This window comes from Excalfactoria chinensis, chromosome 1, assembly GCF_039878825.1.
Source record: "Excalfactoria chinensis isolate bCotChi1 chromosome 1, bCotChi1.hap2, whole genome shotgun sequence".
Classification (NCBI taxonomy): Eukaryota; Metazoa; Chordata; class Aves; order Galliformes; family Phasianidae; genus Excalfactoria; species Excalfactoria chinensis.
Genome location: NC_092825.1, coordinates 146,745,251 through 146,766,938, shown reverse-complemented (window position 1 = coordinate 146,766,938; position 21,688 = coordinate 146,745,251). Strand labels below are relative to the sequence as shown.

General features: G+C 39.4%; 1 protein-coding gene across 2 annotated transcripts in view; it reads left to right on the top strand.

Moving 5' to 3' along the window:
* The window catches only part of PIBF1 (progesterone immunomodulatory binding factor 1), a 129,280-nt gene that overhangs the window by 66,191 nt on the left and 41,401 nt on the right, over window positions 1–21,688 (top strand). For both annotated transcript variants that reach the window (XM_072354617.1, XM_072354626.1), the window contains 2 exons: window positions 9,766–9,931; window positions 13,964–14,114. In XM_072354617.1, the coding sequence (XP_072210718.1) occupies window positions 9,766–9,931; window positions 13,964–14,114 (317 nt within the window). The remainder of the gene's footprint in view (window positions 1–9,765; window positions 9,932–13,963; window positions 14,115–21,688) is intronic.

The window sequence follows — 21,688 nt, the reverse complement described above, 5'->3', positions numbered from 1 at the left end:
TTAGGGAGGTAAGTTCTTGAATTGTATGGCAGCTTGAAAAAATAATTATGGACAGAAGAAAAAATTTAGACAACTCTTAAGTGTAGTTTACAAATGTTAAATTTGGTGTAGATTAATATTAATAATAATTGGATGTGTTCAAGAGCCGTTTGGATGTGGTACTCAGGGATATGATTTAGCAGAGGTTTTTTTAGAGATGGGGTACTGGTTAGGCTGCGGTTGGACTTGATGATCTTCAAGGTCTTTTCCAACCTGGGTAATTCTATGATTCTATGATTAAAAGTTAATACTTTACTCTCTTATAGCAAGAAAATCAGTGATGTCTCCCTCAGTTAGATCTGTTGTATATTACCCATGTCAAAAAATCTCACAGTTAAAATTCAAATTAATTTGTTTCTATTCCAGTTAATATAATTGTTGATGAAATAGTCTCATGATTACTATTTGCATTTTTGTTGATTTATTACAGATTCACCTTCAACATAGTATGTCCTGTAAAGACTGAAATAAAGCATGAAATATGGGTATTGTTTTAATAAAGTCATGATTGAGATTCAACAGTGGCATATTCGCCAATTAACCCGACTTATCCCAGGACCTCGACTGTCCGGGGGAGAGACACAAACGTGGATGCCATGATGTCTTCTCTCAATTTATTGCTGCGTCACATTCCATATATACCATCCTAAATCCCGCACAGACGTGTACACCCGCTGCGCAAAACCCGATGCACGCAAGAGAACCTGTACACACACCTACCTAAACCCCCCACCCACTAACTCTTAATCTACAGGCCTAACTCAGCTATTCTAGAACACTCTATCTACTCAGAACTACTGTATGCACTCATAAATCCTTGCAAAGACAACTTAGTACCCCAATAAACAGGAATTCAAACAGAGACAAGTATACGTAGAAAATGTGACTTAAAACATAACAAGATTTTTACAAATATACTTTTTTGTGCTCTTTGATTATAATATGTATGCTAAATCAGTGTTGCAGAGAAAAAGTCCTTTTCCATCTGTCATTTTAAGTTGAATTTTTAAAAGGAAGTGTTTATTCATTTGAATGCTGGTGGTGTTTAGGTCATGAGAAGGTTAATTATACTCACTCTGGTGCTTCTCCAGTTGTGCTTTCCTCTTCATTTCAGTATGTTTCTTACAGTTTCAAAATTTGACACTTTTGCCATTTTATGTGCTGGTACACATGTGCAAAAGATAGCTTTGTACAATGTATCGGGGCTGTGCCAAAAGCAATAAAACTTTTCAATTTCTTCTGACTGCTTTGGCTTGAGGTAGAGCTGCTGGTGTCTGCATTCTTCATCATGATTGTTTCATTTTAGATTGTTCTGTTGTATTTAGGAGAAGTATGTGAAGTTGTTTGATTTGGTATTTCTTCACTGGGTTTCTGAGAATGCATTCAATATCCTTCCTATTTAAAAAAGACCTTTATTTGGGATTATATTAAGGTTTTAATTAAAGAATCTCGTGAGGTGATAATTTCTATTTTGGATTCATAGGCTGAGTATCTTTTTGCCTAAGTATCTTGAAATAACTGTTCTGGTAGATGTTCTCTGACCAACCATGTCTACTGAATGTTCTCTACAATTCAAGTTCATATAATGTTTCATCAGTTTGGAATTTATCATCACTAGAAGCATAAATAAAAGCATAGGGATATCCATCTTCACTAAGCTATTGCCTAGGCAAAGAGAAAATATCTACCATTAGTTGTCCTAAAAATTACCTGGCTTACTCTGCTGGCTTATTTCTTAAAATAAAATAAAATAAAATAAAATAAAATAAAATAAAATAAAATAAAATAAAATAAAATAATAAAAAAAAAAAAAATAAGGGTATAACAGTGGAATTATATTCCACACCTTAGTACTTACTTGTTTCTTCACATCCTTTATTTTTGGTTAACACTATATTAATATCTTTACACTAATCAAGTTCAATTAGGTTATATAAAAAAATACTATGTTTGTTTGTTTATTTTATTGAGTCAAATAATAAGAGTAACCTCAATCAAGATGCTAATTGGTTAAACCAGGTTTTTGCAGGCCAATGGCTAGGCAAGTGACTCTGAGCAAACTAAGCATACATCAGCATTAAATTAACACAGAACAGCAACCACATCCTCTTTGAGTTAAAAAAAGAAGAAGAAAATGACATGATAGGAGTTGTTCATGTTTATTATACAGTAGCCCAGAAGTAAGCACACACTTTCAGGAAGTGTATGATTGCGTTCAGTGTCCTTTAGAACTGAGGGAAAGCTCCCCAGTGAGGGTTTGTTATGCAGTACTCATGACTGAATATAAGTTCTAAGACTAGGCTGATGTAGTTTACATCAGTAGTGTTGGAACTGTGTTATGGTCCAGGAGAAAATCTTAAGTTTTACAGGATCGGTGACAGATAAAAGGGAGCACAGTAGCATGACCTTATTGGTGAACATGGTTTAACAGGTTTATTGCAAGTGCATCACCCTTCTTAATGTTCATTCTTCCACTTTTTGATGAGATGGAATACTCATCATGGTAATAAGAACTCTTTAACTGACCTTTCAGTTTGGAATAAACACAAAGTTAACCAGCTAAAAAAGTATATAGCTTCTATAGACATTTATGAAGATATGTGTATTCTACAATTTTACCTTTAACCTTGCTTTTTACCACCCTGCTTTTAACTTTGCTCTTTCTCACTTGTGTTAGAGTAGGAAGAATATATAGATGAAGCACTCTAAATACTGCATAGGTAAGGAGTTTTAGTTCTAGGTGTCCTTAGACTGCAGGTAATGTAAAACAGTTGTTTGTCTTGCTGGATCTGCCATTTGGAACTAAGATTTCCTGCCGACTGCAAAACAGTGTATGGAAGTGTTGCATCCAGGGAAGGTGTTTCAAGAGAACAAGGATCCGAGACCAATATATAACTAATGCTGCAAAACAGAAAAATCTGCTTTGAAGCAAGCAGCTTTAAACAAGGCTTCTAAGCTTTCTGTCTCTAACAGATTTTATTTAATCACTTGCAAAAGTACCATATGTTTAATGTCTTGATATGAAGCAAATGTAACATCTGGCAAGAACTTGCATGTTAAATCATGTTTTCCCTTTTAACATTTAAGCTATACATTTCTGGATTTCTTTAATAATAGTCAAAAATACAGTGCTGGAAAAAGCTCTGAACATATTATTTGGGGAAAGCAAACTTTTTTTGTTTGTTTGTAGATAGCATACTGTATCTGTTTAATCATTTATACTAAGTTAATAAGTACATTGTTGCTTTAGTCCATGTGAGAAATAATTTTAAATAATAGGTAATTAATGTAAAGCTGACATAAGTATCTCAAATAATTACATGTATTTAAATTAAGAATAGTAGTTTTCCCTTTTCTAGTAACTATAACAATAGATTTCTAGTTTATGAAACCAGCCAGATACACGAGGCATCTGCTTCAGAAACTGAGCAATTAGCGTATTTAAAACTAAGGGCATAGAGTTCCTGCATTTCCAGTTACTTGGTGCACAGCATGTGAACTCAATTTGTGGGAAAACTTTTGTTGCTCAGAAACAAGCCAACCAATTTTTAGTACCAGGGATCAAAAAGAAAATACCAACAATAAGATCTTTTGAGTACTCATGTTTGAACTGGAGTCTCAGAGCTTGCTACAGGTACAGACAGTGTATATGTGGTCTATTACATGACTGAATTTAATTTAGACCAATCTAAGTTCCTGTTACTCATTATGTGACTCCAAGAAGAAGGAGCAGCAAAAAAGATTTTGTTCATAGAACCATAGAATCATTAGAGTTCAAATGGACTTCTAAATTAAAGGTCATCTAGTACAACTCCCCAGTAATGTACAGGGACATATACAGCTAGATCAGGTACCGCATAGCCTGGTCCAGTCTGACCTTGAATATCTCCAGGGATGCGGCTTCCACCAACTCTCTGAGCAACCCATTCCAGTGCTTCACCACCCTTATTGTAAAAAAGCTTTTTCCTTACATCCAATCTAAATCTCCCCTCTTCTAGTTTGAAACCATTTCCCCTTGTCCTGTCACAATTGACTGTGCTGAAGAGCCTGTCCTCTTCCTTCTTATAGACACCCTTTAGATACTACTGAAGGCTGCAATCAGGTTACCTTGGAGCCTTCATTTCTCCAGGCTGAACAACCCCAGATCTCTCAGCTCATCCTCGTAAGGGAGGTGTTACATCATTTTTGTGACCATCCTCAGGACACACTCCTAGGACAGTTTCCTAGGACTCCACATTTGGGCATAATACTCTGAGTAAGATCTCACCAGTGCAAAGTTGGGCCCTTTGGAGGTCTTAATAGCCACCTGGAAAATGTGAGGAAGTTAAGCTGTGATTTTAACCCCATTGTGAAAGTAGTAGGGGTAGAATTTGATGAAGAGTGTTGAAGGATTGTCTCTATATTGGAAAGATGGGTTTGAAAGGTGGATTAGGAATCGGCTGGATGGCTGCTTCCAGAGGGTTTTGGTCAGTAGTTCATTGTCCAGCTGGAGATTGTCCAGGTGGAGATGAAACAGGTGTAGCACTCTTCCTACAAAGAAAGGCTGAGGGATCTGGCATTGTTTGCTTAGAGAATAGAAGGCTCTGGGAACACCTCATTGCGACTTTTCAAATACTGACATAGGGCTTATGAAGAGAGAATTCTTACAGTGTCCTGTAGTGACAGGACAAAGGGTAATGGTTTCAAATTAAAAGAGGATAGATGTAGATTAGTTATCAGGAAGAAATTCTTTGCACAGAGGGTGGTGAGGCACAGGTTACCCAGAGAAGTGGATGCCCCAGCCCTGGAAATGTTTGTCAGATTGAATGGGGCTCGGGGTGATCTAGTCTAGTGGAAGACAGAATCATAGAATCACCAAGGTTGGAAAAGACCTCCAAAATCATCCAGTCCAACTGTTCACCTATCACCAGTATTTCCCCACTAAACCACTTCCCTTAGTATAACATCTGAACATTTCTTGAACAGCTCCAGGGATGGTGAATCAACCACCTCCCCAGGCAGCCCATTCCAGTGCCAGACCACTCTTTGAGAGAAGAAATTCTTCATAATATCCAACCTGAATCTCCTGTGGCACAACTTGAGTCCAGTCCTTCCAGTCCTGTCTCTAGTTATGCAGGAGCAGAGGCCCACCTCACCACAACCTCCTTTCAGGGAGCTGTAGAGTTCAGTAAGGTCCCTTCTGAGCCACCTCTTCTCCAGTCTAAACAATCCTAGTTCCCTCAGCCTTCTTAAGGCCTGTGCTCCAGACCCCTCACCAGCTTTGATGCTGTGAAGATGTCCCTGTGCATGACAGAAGAATTGGACTCTATCTCTGCTGATCCCTTCAAGCCCAAATCATTCTGCGACTCCCTGATTAAATGAACTGTGAGGGTGATCAAGGAATAGAAAGAAGACCAACAGTTTGAGAATAGGACTAAAAGATAGGAATGAGAACTAAATAGGCTGAAACAAAAATGAAGAGAAAAAACATACCTCAAGCAGAAGGAATGAAAACAGAATTGGAAAGCATGAGAAACCTGAGTTGGAGCTGCAACAGAGTGGGAGAAGGACAGGAACATTAGAGTACGTGTTGGGACTGGAAGGAGCAGGATTGCAGTAGGAGAGGTTAGGGAGAAAATGTCTGTAGCATTTAGGTTTCTTTGCAGATTTGGCACTGAACCAAAGTACATACGTTTGTAAAAAATCGGAGAGTATACTGTAATTACTCTAAAGATCTTAGACCTGGAACTGACCCTTCTGTGGAGTCAGGATGATTTCGTAACTTACGAGTCATTGATTTTTTTTTTCTTTTTTTTTCATTTTTTAACTTGAAAATAACAACTATATCCTAAAGAACCTTAGGTTTCTATAATAAGGTTCACGAAGTTAGAACGGCTTGGTACTGATCTTTGTGTAATCTTAGTGTGACTTCCTTTGGAAAATGTATTATTTTATAGAATTTACTTGCTTGTTATTCCTGCTTAATAACAATCTTACTAATAGAATTTACTACTTCTTGAATGCTTAATTGTACAGATCTCATTGTCTTCCTACATACTTCAATATTCATTTATACCTACTTTTGTAGAGTACTGATATACATTCAGTTTTTGTCTCTGGGATAAACAATGGTAGAAGTTAACAGTCTATTCCTGTCAGGTAAAAACAGTGCTATCTCAGTATATACATGACACTTGTAAGAGGTTCATAAATTTACATGCACATATGGTGAAAACTTTTGAATATGACTGTTAGATTGGGCTGTGCTGGATATGTCTTGTAGTTTACCCCATTGAAAAAGCAGTTGGTAATCTTGGCTTTCAGTTGGCTTTCTTTAGATACATGCTACTTGGAGAAGTGTACTTTTTCTCATTGCTTACACTGAAGTCCATTTTGTGGCAATTTTAATGTTATAGCTTTGCTTAATTTCAGTATATACGGCTTTCTAGATACCATTATATCATTGTCCACCATTTGCAAAAGCAAACTTCTCTGATGGAAAAAACACCATTCTTAGAAACCAGTGTTTAAATCCCTAACAGAATATTCTCTTCTACTTTACTCTAAAATTAATAACTCCACTTTAACAAACTTTAGGCATTATTAGCTCATCATCCTAATCACACAGAGACATAATGAAGTTGACATCTCATTTCAGATGATTCTTGCATGTTTGTTCTTTTCATTAGCTCACTCTGTTATCACTCTTTAATTCTCAACCCTTATTTTTTTGTGAAACAAAAACTATGCCATATCAGTTTTACTAAAATTTTTTGATGGGGAAAAATCCTGTACACCCACATTAATAATGGGATTCAAGCATGGGGTGGATTTGTTTTCTGTTGTTTTTCCTGGAGACCATCAAGGTAGATTAAGGAATGTGTTTTGACATTGTGTTTCATGATTGTATGTGTACCCGTGCTCCTAGACTTCTGCTGAAATAATAGCCAAGAAGTCAGACTTGCTATCTAGCCAAATAAAAAACTCATATGACAAAGAAACTCTAAAAGCTTTGCTGCAGTGGAGGCTCACTGGTGAGCTCAAAGGTATAGTAAGAAAATCTTTCTTGAGGTGTAGTAGAAAATCATCTTTGTTGGACAACAGTTACTCCTATACCAGCTCTGAAAAAAGGGCAAATATTTTCTGTCATTAATTGAAGTCTTATTTTCCATACTACACATGAAAATAAATGTGTTTATGCGTTGACAGAAGAGCATACGAAGTTGTTACATATCATAACTTGTAAGCTGTACCCTGATTCTCAAAAATCATTGCCAATGGAAAGCATGTGATATTCTTCATAACCTCACCAGTACAAAACATACCATGCCAATGTGTGCTACGTAGAATTTCCAAAGTATGAAATCTTCTTTTTGCTGAAGTCACCGTTTGTGATTTTGTTGATAAATATGCTCTGGAAGCACCTAGTTGATTGAGTGGACTTAGAAAATTGTCAGAGATCTAGTACACTGTTCTGGAAAGTTTGGTGAGGTATTTAGAAATATATGTAACTTCTGTTTATGCATGTTTCTATTGTGTATTCTCTCTACAGTTCATTAAACCTCAGACTAATTTAAGATCTGAAGCAGTCTGTGGGAAAGGATAGCCATGAAGGCACATTATACATATTTGTTGTTTGAAGTCAATAACTGTGACTTGTAGATAAATTTCATTTCTGCATTGCATTGCACATCAGATGGCTGGATGACATGTATCTTTGTGAAGACATGCTCATTTTGGAACAAAATATTTTTCCCAGGGTTGTAAACAACATGCTTAGCAGAAAAGATTGACTGTCCTGTCTGCAGCCAATCACGTACCAAGTATGGAGAATGTAAGCATGCTGAAACTATTTTATTGTGTTCAAATGAAAATGGGAACGTACAGCGCGCGATGATGAAATGCTTAAAGTATCAGCCTCAAGCAAAATTGACAGCAGTTGATATCAAATAGATAATGGGCACTTAGCAGTTTTTATGAGAAGAAATGTCATGCTGCTATTGAATAAGAAAGTTGTTTTTAAAAGAGTGATGACGCTTTTATGAGTTCATGGGCAAAACTTCCATTCTATACTCACACAGCCTGTGAGAGAACAATCTCATTCATGCATTGGACAGTTTATACAAATACAAATGTTTACAGAGAACATCATAGTGACACCTGTTTTTTTTCTGTTTATTTCAGTGAAAATTGCTTCCTCTTTGTATCTTAGAAACATCCCTACATCTAAAATCCTCAGAGAAAATGTCTGACTAATCCCTTTATTTTTGTTAAATGCTCTCAATCCTACCTAAAGATTAGTTACTAAATAGGGTAGAATTGTGTTGCAACTGCTATTTGACAAATGGCAGTTAAGAGCAGTGCTGAGAGTAAATGTTTAGCTGGTGTTCTAACAATTTAAGTGATTTCTGGGTGAGAAGTATCATCTTACATTTAATTGTTGTCAAAGGATTTATTTTCTGAGAGTTTGTTCTGTCTCTTCCTGAGTAAGTGTTAACTTTGAGTATTCGGAACATCTTATATAAGGAATTTCACAGATTTCATGATAGTCTGTGAAGAATGATACTTGCTTTTCATTCCACATCTGCTAGCTTTATTACACACCTTCTCATTCATCTATTGGAAAATATGGTAAATAATTAATTCTCAGTCTCATTCTCCATGCCACTTAGGCTGTTACAGACCTCTTATAACTCCCATTTCCTTATATCATCTCTTTTCTCTAGCATTCTGGTTTGCTTAATTAACCTATTCCTTATGCTGTTATAGTGGTATTATAGCATGATGTTGCCAATTGTAAAAGATCTTTAATACCCTTCTCTAACCTTTTACATGTTCTACTATATTCTTTGTGAGGTTAGTTACTAGAAATGTATTCAGCATTCATTATGCAGGTAGCAGTGGGGATTGTAAAGAGACATGCTGATTTCTGTATTTTATCTATTCCTTTCACAGCCATTACCAAAATGTTATTTTTTGTTTACCACTGTAATGGATTTGTCTAGTATAATCCCAAGATCACATTCCCAAATTAGAAATTAACAAGGAGTTCTTCGTTTTATTTATATGGTTAAGATCATTTTTTCAAATAGTGATTTATTACTTTCCATTTACCTCCTTTAAATTGCCATTTTAATTACATTTAACACCCGGCTTCTTAACGTTTCCTACTGTTATTCACATCTGCTTCATTTTTACAGTCCGGTAATTCAGTATTCCATTAGAAAACTTTTAAACCTTTTTGAGATTGTCTGTTAAGCATAAGGAATGAAACAACAGGCACCTGCTTCTAAGCGGAATATTATTTATCTGATACTTTGTAAGGCAATAGTTGAGAAATACACTTCATTCCTGCTATTGAGAGTCTTCATACCTAAGGCTGATTGTGGAAATAATAAACTGTCATAGTCTGGTGTTTCTTTATGTCTTTGGTTATGGGAAGAATTAGTGTAGTACATATCGGTGATACACCTAAGGGAATTCAGCCTTGATACCATTGGTGTCTAACACTACTTCTCCTGATGACATATTACATTTGGTGGAGAAGATAGGAGGCAACAGCCTCCAAAGTATCTCTCCTGTGTCCATTGAAGATCTCATTGTTAGAGGTATGGAATGTATACACTTGTATACTGAGAACAAAATTCATGCTGATGTAATATTTTTAAAACATGAGAAGATATACATATATATATAAATACAATATTTTTGAATCTCCAAAACTTTATTTCTTTTTTCTGTTTTTAGGTATAGGCAAATGCAGCTTGGCACAGAAAGCAAAGTAGCTGAACTTCTTCACCAAAGTAAGTTAAAGTCCTTTGAAAGTGAACATATTCAACTCATGCAACAAGAAACAGCTAAGAATCTTTCACAATGCCAAATAGAATGTGAGAAATATCAGAGAAAACTGGAGGTATGTTATTAATAGTTTCTTAATGGGGCATTACAAAGTTGTTTTCAATTATAATTTGAAAAGAAGAAACTTAGGGAAAAAAAGCACCAAAGGATATACAAGGTTGAGTTAGTATTTCCACCAAATTGCACCGAAGCAGAACATTATGAAAAAGCTCACCAAGCTTCATTGTTTCAGTGGAAAACTAAGGGAAGAAGAAGAAAGCAAAATATTTTCTCATGATGAGGTGTTGAATACGTGTGCTTACTTTAACAGTATTCATCACAGAAATTCTCTGCATGTCATGTATTCGCATCTAGATACTTCATCTGGAAAGGACAGGTCCTTATTACACACCCTTATCGATAACTCCCTTCTGTCTTATAATCTAGTTCTTGTAAAACTGCTTATTAATTTCAGTTCAGGAAATTAAACAGATAATGTATAGGAAAATGTCTTTCTTTTTTTTTCTTTCAAGTATATATTACAGCTTCAATACCAGTAATAAGCAAAACAATTTTAGAGCAAAGGTATGGTGAATCTCTTGAAGGTATGTAGACTTCTTGAAGTTCTCTCACATTATTTAATAATGCTAAAATAAACCAAACTGATTTAGTAGAACTTCCATTACTGTAATTCTATTATAGGCTTATTACTAGGAAAACTAAGTTCAGATTCTTTTATAGGACACATATCCAGAGGAATCCAGTTTGTCATGGTTAGATGTTGATATTTGATCTCTGGCAGATCCTTCAGGATCTATTTGTACAAGATGAAAAATAAGTTGTTTTTAGTTCCCTTACACACAAGGGTAATAGCTTGCTAGCTCTTTTCAACAGCTGTGCATTCATTAACAGCTGGCAATTAACTCCCCCTCTCCCCCCCCCCCCCCCTTTTTTTTTTAACTCAGTCTTTCCAAAAATAGGTGGTAAAAAATGAACATCCTTTTGAGCAGTTTTTTTACTTCATTCAGGACAGCCTGTAAGTGTAATTACACATCTACTCAGTACTGTTATGTGGCTATAAATTTTGCCTCCACACCCACAAAAGATTACAGAAAAACAGTTGGAAGTGGACAGCCCTAAGCATTAAGCACTATCCTGCCATGGCCACTCTCAGCTCACAACAAGAGCCATCAGCTCATTAGAGAAGCAAAAGGAGGAACTGGAACAGTGGAACAAGATTGAGTCCTCCTCATGAAACTGAATTTGTGTTAGCCCATAGGGCCAGATGATATCCATCCTAGGGTTCCGAGAGAGATGGCTGATGTAGTTGTTGAGCCGCTCTCTATCATATTTGAAAAATCAAGGCTGTCTTTTGAAGTTCCCAGTGAACTGGTGGCCTTCTGTGATGGAGTAACAGCTTCAGTGGATGGGGGGAGGGTGATGGATGCCATCTACCGGGACTTCTGCAAAGTCTTTGACATGGTCCCTTACCACAGCCTTCTCTCTAAATTGGAGAGGTATGGATTTGAAAGATGGACTGTTCCATGGATTAGGAACTGGCTGGCTGGATGCAAAGGGTTGTGATCAATGGCTCAGTGTCAGGGTGGAGGCCGGTCACAAGCGGTGTCCCCCAAGGGTCAGTCTTGGAACCGGTGCTCTTCATCATCTTCATCAGACGATGGCATTGAGTGCACCCTCAGCAAGTTTGTGGACGACACCAAGCTGAGTAGTGCAGTGGATACATTGGAGGGAAGGGAAGACATCCAGAGGGACCTGGACAGGCTGGAGAAGTGGGCCCATGTGAACCTAATGAGGTTCAGCAAGGCCAAGTGCAGGGTGCTGCACTTGGGTCAGTGCAATCTCAGGTATTTGTACAGACTGGGGGAAGATCTCCTTGAGAGCAGTCCTGCAAGAAGGACTTGGGGGTCCTGGTGGACGAGAAGCTGTGCAAAGCTAGTCCTGAAAACACATCACTGCATCCAATTTGTGAGATTTAAATGAAATTGACAATGTGCGTAAACTGGACAGCAGAGTACATAAACTTAGCAGAACAGAATAAGAACTTTTTTTTTCCAGCTGTCGGCTATGGCAGTTTCTGTTTTGGGGGGGAAATATGCTGTTATTGGAGATTCTGCATTACTGGGATGTTTATGAAAAGGAGCTATAGAGTGGAAACAGAGTTACAGAGTGGAAACAAGGCTTTAGATGAAATGTAATTTCTTGTTGTTCCGTCTGTATTGGAACATTCAGATCCTGGCTGATGAGGTTAGTTGTGGTCATGAGCACTGGGAGTGCCAGCTGTGCTAGACTCTGAGGTTACTAAATAAAATTTAATTGCACAGACATGTCTAAACTTTGAGTAAGGAAGTTACATTTGAGTTGTATTTCCATTTTCTTTGGATATTTATTTTATTTAAATAAAATCTTGAATATTTGGCATCCAACTGTACTAGTTCTCCTGACACTTTCTTTTCCTGACAGAGATATGCCTTTGAAACCAGTGGTTTTTCATTACAAAATATTACTACAGAATTTAAACATTTCAAATCCTCATTTTTTGCATTTGTTCCTTTTGACTGAATTCTTTTATTTCTTTTCTAAAATACATTATCAGTGCATTAATATCTTCTCATACCTTTTTTTCTTACAGCATATTGATTTTAATTAATGTAGTCACTAGTAACTTCGAACTCAGCTGTAGAGCTGTAGCTGCTTCATGAAAAAACTTGTTTTTAATTGGATTTCAGCATAGTTTGTCTTAAACATGCTAAAACTATGAAACAACTGTTTTATCTGTTGCCAAAATTTGACCTATAAATGTAGCCTTCTATGACAATAGATTAATGTTTTCCATGTTTTTATATTCATGTTGCTTATGTCTCTTAATACTGTGGATAGCTTAGTATTTCTGACTGCATACAGCATTACTGCTGTGTACAGTATGCAGTACTCCTGTATCTCAGGACTTATATTCATTCATAATCTTTGGTGGGTGTGCAAGACTTATATTTATGAAGTCACTATTATCTAATGTACTACTTGATTACTTTAACTAGTTGGTTTTTATTTTCTTTATCTGCACAGTACATGGATTACTAATTCACTAACCAAAGATTTTCATTGCAGTTGGTTTTACATTATTTGTCAATGTTGCATTTTTCTATTTTCAAGCACCATATCACTTAGCTTTCTTGTTAAGCTTTAGTTTGTATACAGAACTTCCTAACTTTTAATTCTGAATACATGCCTTTTATGTTAACTCTTGGTATACTAAGTATTTACATTAGTTCCAAATGCTAATTACATATTACTTTTCGATAATAAGTAAATAATAAGAATTTGATATAACTTAAATATCTGCATTTAGTGTTCCATAAAGGAACATTTGTCTATTAAATTGATTGCTCATATCTGATTTTAGTTGAATTTAAACAAAAAACAAAAAAACAAAAACAACAACAACAAAAAAAAGCAGTCATATTTTTTTTAAATTATTCCTTTATTAATTTTTATAACTATCAGGTTGGTTGTTGTTACTCTCCGTTAAAATTATTGTCATTTTTCCAGGTGTAGACAAAGGTCTTAGGAAATTCTGGGGAGACCTGATATCAGCCTTCCAGTATCTACGGGCAGGGGGCAAGGAAGGGGATGGAGTCTTTAGCAGTGTCTGTTGTGATGGGACAAGAGGGAACGGTTTCAAACTATAACAGAGGAGATTTAGATTGGATATGAAGAAGAATTTTTTACAGTAAGACTGATGAAGCACTGGAACGTTGCCCAGAGAGGTGGTGGAAGGCTCATTCTTAGAGACGCTCAAAAGTCAGGCTGGATCAAGCTCTGAGCAACCTGATGGAGCTGTAGGCATCCCTGTTCATTCCAGGGAAACTGGACTCAATGACCTACAAGAGTCTCTTCCAGATCAAATAATTGTATGATTCTATAAGGTGTTATACAACACGAGAGTGTAGTCTGTACAAGATAACATAGCTGAAAGGAACTACTTTTTTTCAAATACCTGTGAAAAAAGTTGCATCAAATGTGATACATTATTGTTGCTTAGTATTATATTGCTAAGTATTTTACTTATTTTCATTATTCATTCTCACAGGTGCTTACCAAGGAATTTTACAGTCTTCAGTCTTCTAGTGAAACACGCATTATTGAACTTCAAACACAGAATTCTGAGTTTCAGGCAAGACTAGATACTTATGAAAAACTTGAAAAAGACCTTGATGAAATAATAATGCAGACAGCAGAAAGTAAGTTCTGACACAAATTCTATCTGTAGATGTTTCCAGAATTCTTGCAGTATCTTACTTCTTACAGCACTTGGGAATTATTAGTGTCTGCTATTCTCCTTCCTCCTGGCTAACTATTAAGAATCAATAGTTATTTTGATAGGAAATACTAATGAGAAGTTTCTAAATGTATTTTTAAATATCAAATAAACATGAAGTTAGATATATGAATGATAAAAATTATCTCATTTTTCCCCTGGCCAGTATGTCCACCAGATCCTCTACACAGGGAGATCTGCTGCCTTTCAGGAGCCCAGATTAAAGACATGAGGAAGAAACTTCCTTCCCTAGTTCAGCCCTCAGATTACTATCCCCTGTTGTTGTTTCAGGTTGGCAGCAACCTGAAGGTTGGCTGAATATGAGCCAGCAGTGTGCCCAGGTGGCCAAGGAGGCCAATGGCCTGCTGGCTTGTATCAAGAATGGTGTGGTAAGCAGGACTAGGAAAGTCATCCTGCCCCTGTACTCGGCATTGGTGAGGCCTCACCTCAAGTACTGTGTTCAGTTTTGAGCATTTCAGTATGGAAAGAACATTGAGGTGCTCGAGCAGGTCCAGATAAGGGTAACAAGGCTTGTGAAGGGCTTGGAGAATATGCCCTACAAGGAGATACAGAAGGAACTGGGGCTGTTTAGTCTGAGGGAAAGGAGGCTGAGTGGAGACCTTATTGCTCTTGTCACAGGTTACCTAGATCTACCTGTGCCTATTACAGGGGGCAGCTGCCCCATAGGGCCCCTGGCCCGAAAGGGAAGGGAGAACGGGAATGGGAAAAGAGAACAGCGGCGGCAATCTAAGGAGGCAAACTTATTTTACTAAACATGATATTGGAGTACAAGATAACACAATATAATACAATATGATTGAGACTTATAAAATGAACAAAAGAGAGTGTCGCCTCCTGATCCGGCGACAAGTTAAGGCTGCCATGTGAAAGTACCGTGCCTCAGCGCACGGGGAACAGATGGGACTCACACACAGTGTGTAACGCCAAAAGTACGAGTTTAATGCCTCACAGCAAACCCTATATATTGGTACAGGTGACCACCTCTGTCAGATACTTGTGACCTCCCTGACTCCACCCCTGGTGCACGCAGGCACCACCTACCCAATATCCAACAGAGAGTCCCTGAAAACCGAGAGGCCTACTGTGAACTCTAGGCGACATGGCTGGAACGCTTCCCACTCTCAGAGAGTCCGAGAGAGAGAGAACTCCAGCCTGGGAGCGAGATTATATATATGTTCTCTTCCCGTGACTTATCTCTGACCATGAAGTCCTCTGGGATACGTAGTTTTCTTCTGAGAGATGAGTATTCGGGACGTTGTTATTCCACAGAACTGGAGTATGAACTTTTTAACAATCCATACTGCACATGATGTTATGATGTGGAATATTGACAGCAACATTACAAAACCATGACAGCTCTCGTCCAATATCTGAAAGGTGCTTACAGCAAGAGCAAGGTTGGTCTCTTCTCACTGATGACAGGTGACAGGACAAGGGAAAATGGCCTCAAATTGTGCCAGGGTAAGTTGAGGCTGGATATCAGGAAAAACTTCTTTACAGAAAGGGTTGTTAAGCACTGGAATAGGCTTCCTAGGGAGGTAGTTGAGTCAGTATCCCAGGATGTGTTTAAAAACTATTTGGATGTGGTGCTCAGGGACATGATTTAGTGAAGCATTGTTAGAGTTAGGATAGTATGGTTAGGTCGTAGTTGGACTTGATGATCTTTAATGGCTTTTCCAACATGAGCAGTTCTATGATTCTATGATTATTTCAGTTTACTGCAATAACTTTATTTATTCTTACTATTGTATCTTTGACATTGTAAGGAATACTTAAGACAGAATTCCAGCACTAAGGTGAAGTTCTGAGATAAATCAAAGAAAAAAAAAAAGCCTTACTTTTCAAAATATTTGAAGTAGAATATAAACATACTTTTTCCTACTTCACAAATTAAGAGCTGGTATTTACATGTTGTAGCAAAAGGTCCAAAAAAATCTGAATGAAAGAAAATATCATGATTTTCAAATTTAAGGCATTCTATAAATTTTCCAATCAATCTTTCAGGGAATATAACATAGACTGGAGAACTATGTGGAAGACAGTGGGAACTTCCTATAAGCTATGACAAGAATAAGATTTTATTTTTCAGTTTTGTGATCATGCCTTTACATTTCAATGTGATAATAACACAGAATCACCAAGGTTGGAAAAGACCTACAAAATCATCCATCCCAACCATCCACCATCACCGATAGTTCTCACTAAACCATGTTCCTCAGCACAATGTCCAAATGTTCCTTGAACACCTCCTTGGTCAGTGACTCCACCACCTCCCTGGGCAGACCATTCCACTGCCTGACCACTCTTTCAGAGAAGTAGCGTTTCCCAATGTCCAGCCTAAACCTCCCCTGGCACAGCTTGAAGCCATTCCCTCTAGTCCTATCATCAGTTACACGAGAGAAGAGGCCGACCCCCTGCTCACTACAACCTCCCTTCAGGTAGATGTAGAGAGCAATAAGGTCTCCCCTGGGCCTCCTTTTCTCCAGACTGAACAGTCCCAGCTCCCTCAGCTGCTCCTCATAAGGCCTGTGCTCCAAACCCTTCACTAGCTTTGTTGCCCTGCTTTGAACACACTCTAGGGCCTCAATGTGTTTCTTGCAGTGAGAGGCCCAAAACTGAGGCGCTGCCTCACCAAAGCCGAGTACAGGGGGACAGTCACCTCTCTGCTCCTGATGGCAACACTGTTTCTGATGCAAGCCAGGATGCCATTGGCCTTCTTGGCCAGCTGGGCACTCTGCTGGCTCATGTTTAGCCAAGTGTCAATCAATACCCCTAGGTCCATTTCCTCGACACAGTCTTCTAGCCACTCTGCCCCAAGCTTGTAGCGCTGCCTGGGGTTGTTGTGGCCAAAGTGCAGGACATGGCATTTGGTCTTGTTGAACCTCATCCCATTGGCTTGGCCCAGCTATCCAACCTGTCCACGTTCCTCTGGAGGGCCTCACTACCCCCAGGCAGATCCACACTTCTAGCCAACTTGATGTCATCTGCAAAGTTACTGAGGGTGCACTCAATAACCTCATCCAGGTCATCAATAAAGATACTGAAGGGGACAGGCCCTAGCACTGACCCCTGGGGAACACCACTTGTGACTGGTCACCAGTTGGATTTAATCCCATTCACCACCACTCTCTGGGCCTGGCCCTCCAGCCAGTTCCTTACCCAGCCAAAGGTGTACCTGTCCAAGCCACAGGCTGCCAACTTCTGCAGGAGAATACTGTGGGAGACAGTGTCAGAGGTTTTGCTGAAGTCTAGGTAGACCACATCAACAGCCTTTCCACCAGACAGGTCACTAAATCATAGAGAGATCAAGTTGGTCAAGCAAGACCTGCTCTTCGTGAACCCATGCTGGCTGGGCCTGATCCCCCCCATTGTCCCACACTTGCCATGTTATCTCCTGTTATCAATTTTAGTAATAAATCAATAAGACTATGGTATTCCAATTATAACTTTTTATTAATCACAACGGTTAAAACAAAAAGGCAACTCAGCGCTGGGCGACAGGGGAATCGCTGTTCCGCAAACTGCCGCGCCGCCCCCCCCATTCCAACTTCTTTTGTAAAGTCCACTCTGAGCGTGTTGTCCTCTGATTGGTCAGCCGTAATCGCGCGAATGGTGTGCCGTCACCTGGTTGGTTCTTCCAGGAAACTTTGTATCCTTCGAGGCGCGCTTCTCCGGGGCCGCTCCACACTGCCTTCACCTGCGCCGCCGGCGCCGCCGGCCCCGCCCCCTGTAACTAGGCAGAACACAATCCCCGCGGTCTCCACGTCCCGCAACCCCCAACCTGGTTTTAACGAACAAACATTTTATTAAACTATTAACACGTCCCGGCTTTAATGAGCAAACATTTCTATAACATCTCCCTCAAGACAGTCTAGCACCATAACATTCCCTGGCACTGAGGTCAGGCTCACAGGCCTGTAGTTCCCTGGGTCCTCCTTATAACACTTCTTGTAGATGGGAATCACATTGGCAAGCCTCCAGTCTTCTGGGACCTCATCAGTCAACAAGATCATCTCTATGTACTTGGCTCAGGTGAGGCGACACCTCAAGTACTGTGTTCAGTTTTGGACTCCTCACTACCAGAAGGACACTGAGGCCCTGGAACATGTCCAGACAAGGGCAAAAAAGCTGGTGAGGGTTCTGGAGCACAGGTCTTATGGGAAGCGGCTGAGGAAGCTGGGATTGTTCATTCTGGAGAAGAGGCTCAGGGGGCACCCTATATTGCTCTCTGTAACTCTGGTAGGAAGTTATGGTAAGGTGGGTGTTTGCTTCTTCTCTTGTGTAACTAGTGATAGGACTGGAGGAAATGGCCTCAATTTACAGCAAGGGAGATTTAGGTTGGACGTTAGGAAAAATTTCTTCTATGAAAGAGTGGTCAGTGTTATGGTTTTGTAATTTGGTTGGTGTTGGTATTCCACATCAGAACGTCATGTAGGATAATGGGAGTTAAGGGGACAAGTTTTTTTTCTGTGGACTGCCTTAAATGGGCATGTGGGGAGCGGCGCCGGAGGGGAGGTCGGAAAGGGGACGGAGTTTCCTGGCCCGGCTCCCTGTGAGGGGACAGTGTGGTCAGAACTTCCCGCCTCCCGCAGCCCGTCGGTGAGACTGGGACTTGTTTTTCTCCTTGACGAAACTCTCTCGTTGTTGTTTAGTGTTACTGGGTTTATTAAACTGCCATTTGTTCTCAGATCATCCTTTCTTCCTTCATTTTTTTCCCTCCTAGACCCATTCGCGGTCTCCCTTCCCCTCTCCCGGAGCGCGCGTGGCCGGGCCGCGCTGCGCCGCGCTTTTAGGGAAGGGAGGTACTTTTGTTCCTGCTCCCTTGTGTTTGTTTCCCTGTCGCGGAGCGAGCTCTAGAGAGAACTCCGTGACAGTCATACACTAGACAGGGCTGCTGATGGAGATGATGTAGTCACCGTCCTTAGAAGCATTTCAGAAACATTTAGATGTTATACTAGGGGAACTGGTTTAGTGTAGATGTATTGATGGACAATTGGACTGGATGATTTTGGAGGTCCTTTCTAGACATGGTGATTCTATCGATTTTCTTGCTTTCTGCTGCTTGGAATCTTTTTAAGAAAAAAAATTAAGGCTATCTGTATCCTCCCAATCACACTGTAAAAATGTAATTAATGAGAGTGTCCCTATCTAGTAGATGCTTATTTTATACCACATAGTCAGGTGAAGAGCCCAGGAAGACAGAAAAGGTAACACAAGCACATCCTAGTAGTCAATATTACTTTGGTTTGGTACCTGCTACATTTTCAAAACATTGGTGTTTTCCTTACATGTATGTTACAGGCAGATACTGATCTATAGGGTAGGATTTCCTTGACATTTTTCTGGAAAACACAGCACTGATCTTGTTACCCAAAAGAATGATTGCCTCTTGTACTAATCAGTGTACACTTCTGAGAAGAGTCAGTCTCCTGTTATTACTGTACCTTCTCATTTGGTAGTGAGAGACAAGAAGATCTCTTCTAAGCCTCAGCCTTTATGTCATGTGCTCTAGATCTCGCTGTCTTGGTGACTCTCGGCTGGACTGTCTCCAATATATCAACAACTTTTGTGCACTGGGAAGCCCAAAACTACATGACTGTGAAGAGTAAAGGGACCTGGGGGTGTTAGTTGGTACTCGGCTGAACATGAGCCGACAGTGTGTCCAGGTAGCCAAGAAGGCCAACAGCATCCTGGCCTGTATAAGAAACAGTGTGGCCAGCCGGAGCAGAGAGGTAATCATCCTCCTGTACTCAGCACTGGTGAGGCTGCATCTTGAGTACTGTGTTCAGTTTTGGGCTTCTCCCTACAAGAAAGACATTGAGGCCCTGGAACATGTCTAGAGAAGGGCAGTGAAACTGGTGTGGTGTCTGGAGCACAGGTCTGATGAGGAGCGTTTGAGGGAGCTGGGATTGTTTAGCCTGGAGAAGAGGAGGCTTTGGGAGACCTCACTGCACTCTACAACTTCCTGAAGGGAGGCTGTGATGAGGAGGGGCTTGGTCTCTTCTCCCAGGCAACAAACAGGACCCGAGGAAATGGCTGAAAGTTGTACCAGAAGAGGTTTAGATTAGACATAAGAAGGAACTTATTCTCTCAGAAAGTGGTCAGGCGCTGGAATGGCCTGCCAAGGGAGGTGGTGGAGTCACTGTCTCTGGCAGTGTTCAAGAGGCGTCTGGATGAGGAGCTCTGAGTTAATGGTTTAGTGGTTTGCTGTAGCTACAGTAATGGGAGGATGGTTGGACTAGATGATCTCGTAGGTCTTTTCCAACCTTGTGATTCTATGATTCTAAGCATAGTGCTCCACACATGGCCTCAGAAGTACTGAGTAGATGGGAAGGATCACTTCCTTCAACGATCCGTCTATGCTCTCTCTAGTATAGCCCTGGTTGCAGTTGTCCTTTGCTGCAAGGCGATTCATGATTAGCTTTTCCACTAGAATCCTTGGATCTTTTTCTGCAAAGTGGCTTTCAGTCAGTCGGTCCCCAAACTGTGCTAGTGTCTGGGGTTATTTCATCCCAAATGTGAGACTCTGTATTTGCCTTTGCTTAAACTTAATGTTATTACGTATGTTTTCCAGCCTGTTGAGGTCCACCTGACTAGCAGCCCTGTCCCCCAGTTTATCTTACTGCCTCCCTAATCTGCTGTCTTTATGAAACATCCTGAAGGTGCACAACATCCCACTGTCTGTATTTTTAGTAAAGACTTTGAACAGTATTAACAAGAGAGACTCCAGTAGTAAATGACTGTCACTTGAACTTTGTGTGATTAATTACCATTATTTGAGCCCAGAGGTCCTAGCCCATACCTTGCTTGGCTTTAAGGATACTATGAGAGACTGTACCAAAGTTTTTGTCTTCACACTAGTCAAGGTGTGACCATTCATAGAAGGGTATTAAGCTAGTCAGTCATGATTTGTTTTTGCCAGCTGTTGCCAATCACCTTTTTGTCCACACTTGGAATTTGAGAGGCTGACTGGTTTCTCATTCCTTCTTAGCATCCTTGAAGATGGGTACAATATCTGTTTTGTGTGGACTATCAGAAATATTTAATTGCCACAGTCTTTTAAAAATGGTTGAGACACAGTGGCATCAGTTCCCTCTGGAACCTCTAATTTGTCTCTTCTGATCCCATGGACTTGCTTATGTCTATTTGTCTTAAGCACTACCTAATTTTATCTTCTTCTACTTCCTCATGAATACACAAAAAATGAATTATTTACAGGGGAAAAAAATCACCACCTAACTTTGTATTACCAAATTAAACTTGTACTATTGCTGTTTTGTTACTGTAACAATAATGAATATGAAAGGACACTGAATTCTTTTATTTTGCTTTTGTAATATTTATTAATATTAATTGTTTATTTAAAAGAAAAGTGAAAAGACCACTGATATCATAACATGAATTCATGGCACTGTGTCAGTGCTAATAGTAAAATAAAACTCTTCCACTGAAACGCAAAAGGCTATAACAGTTTAC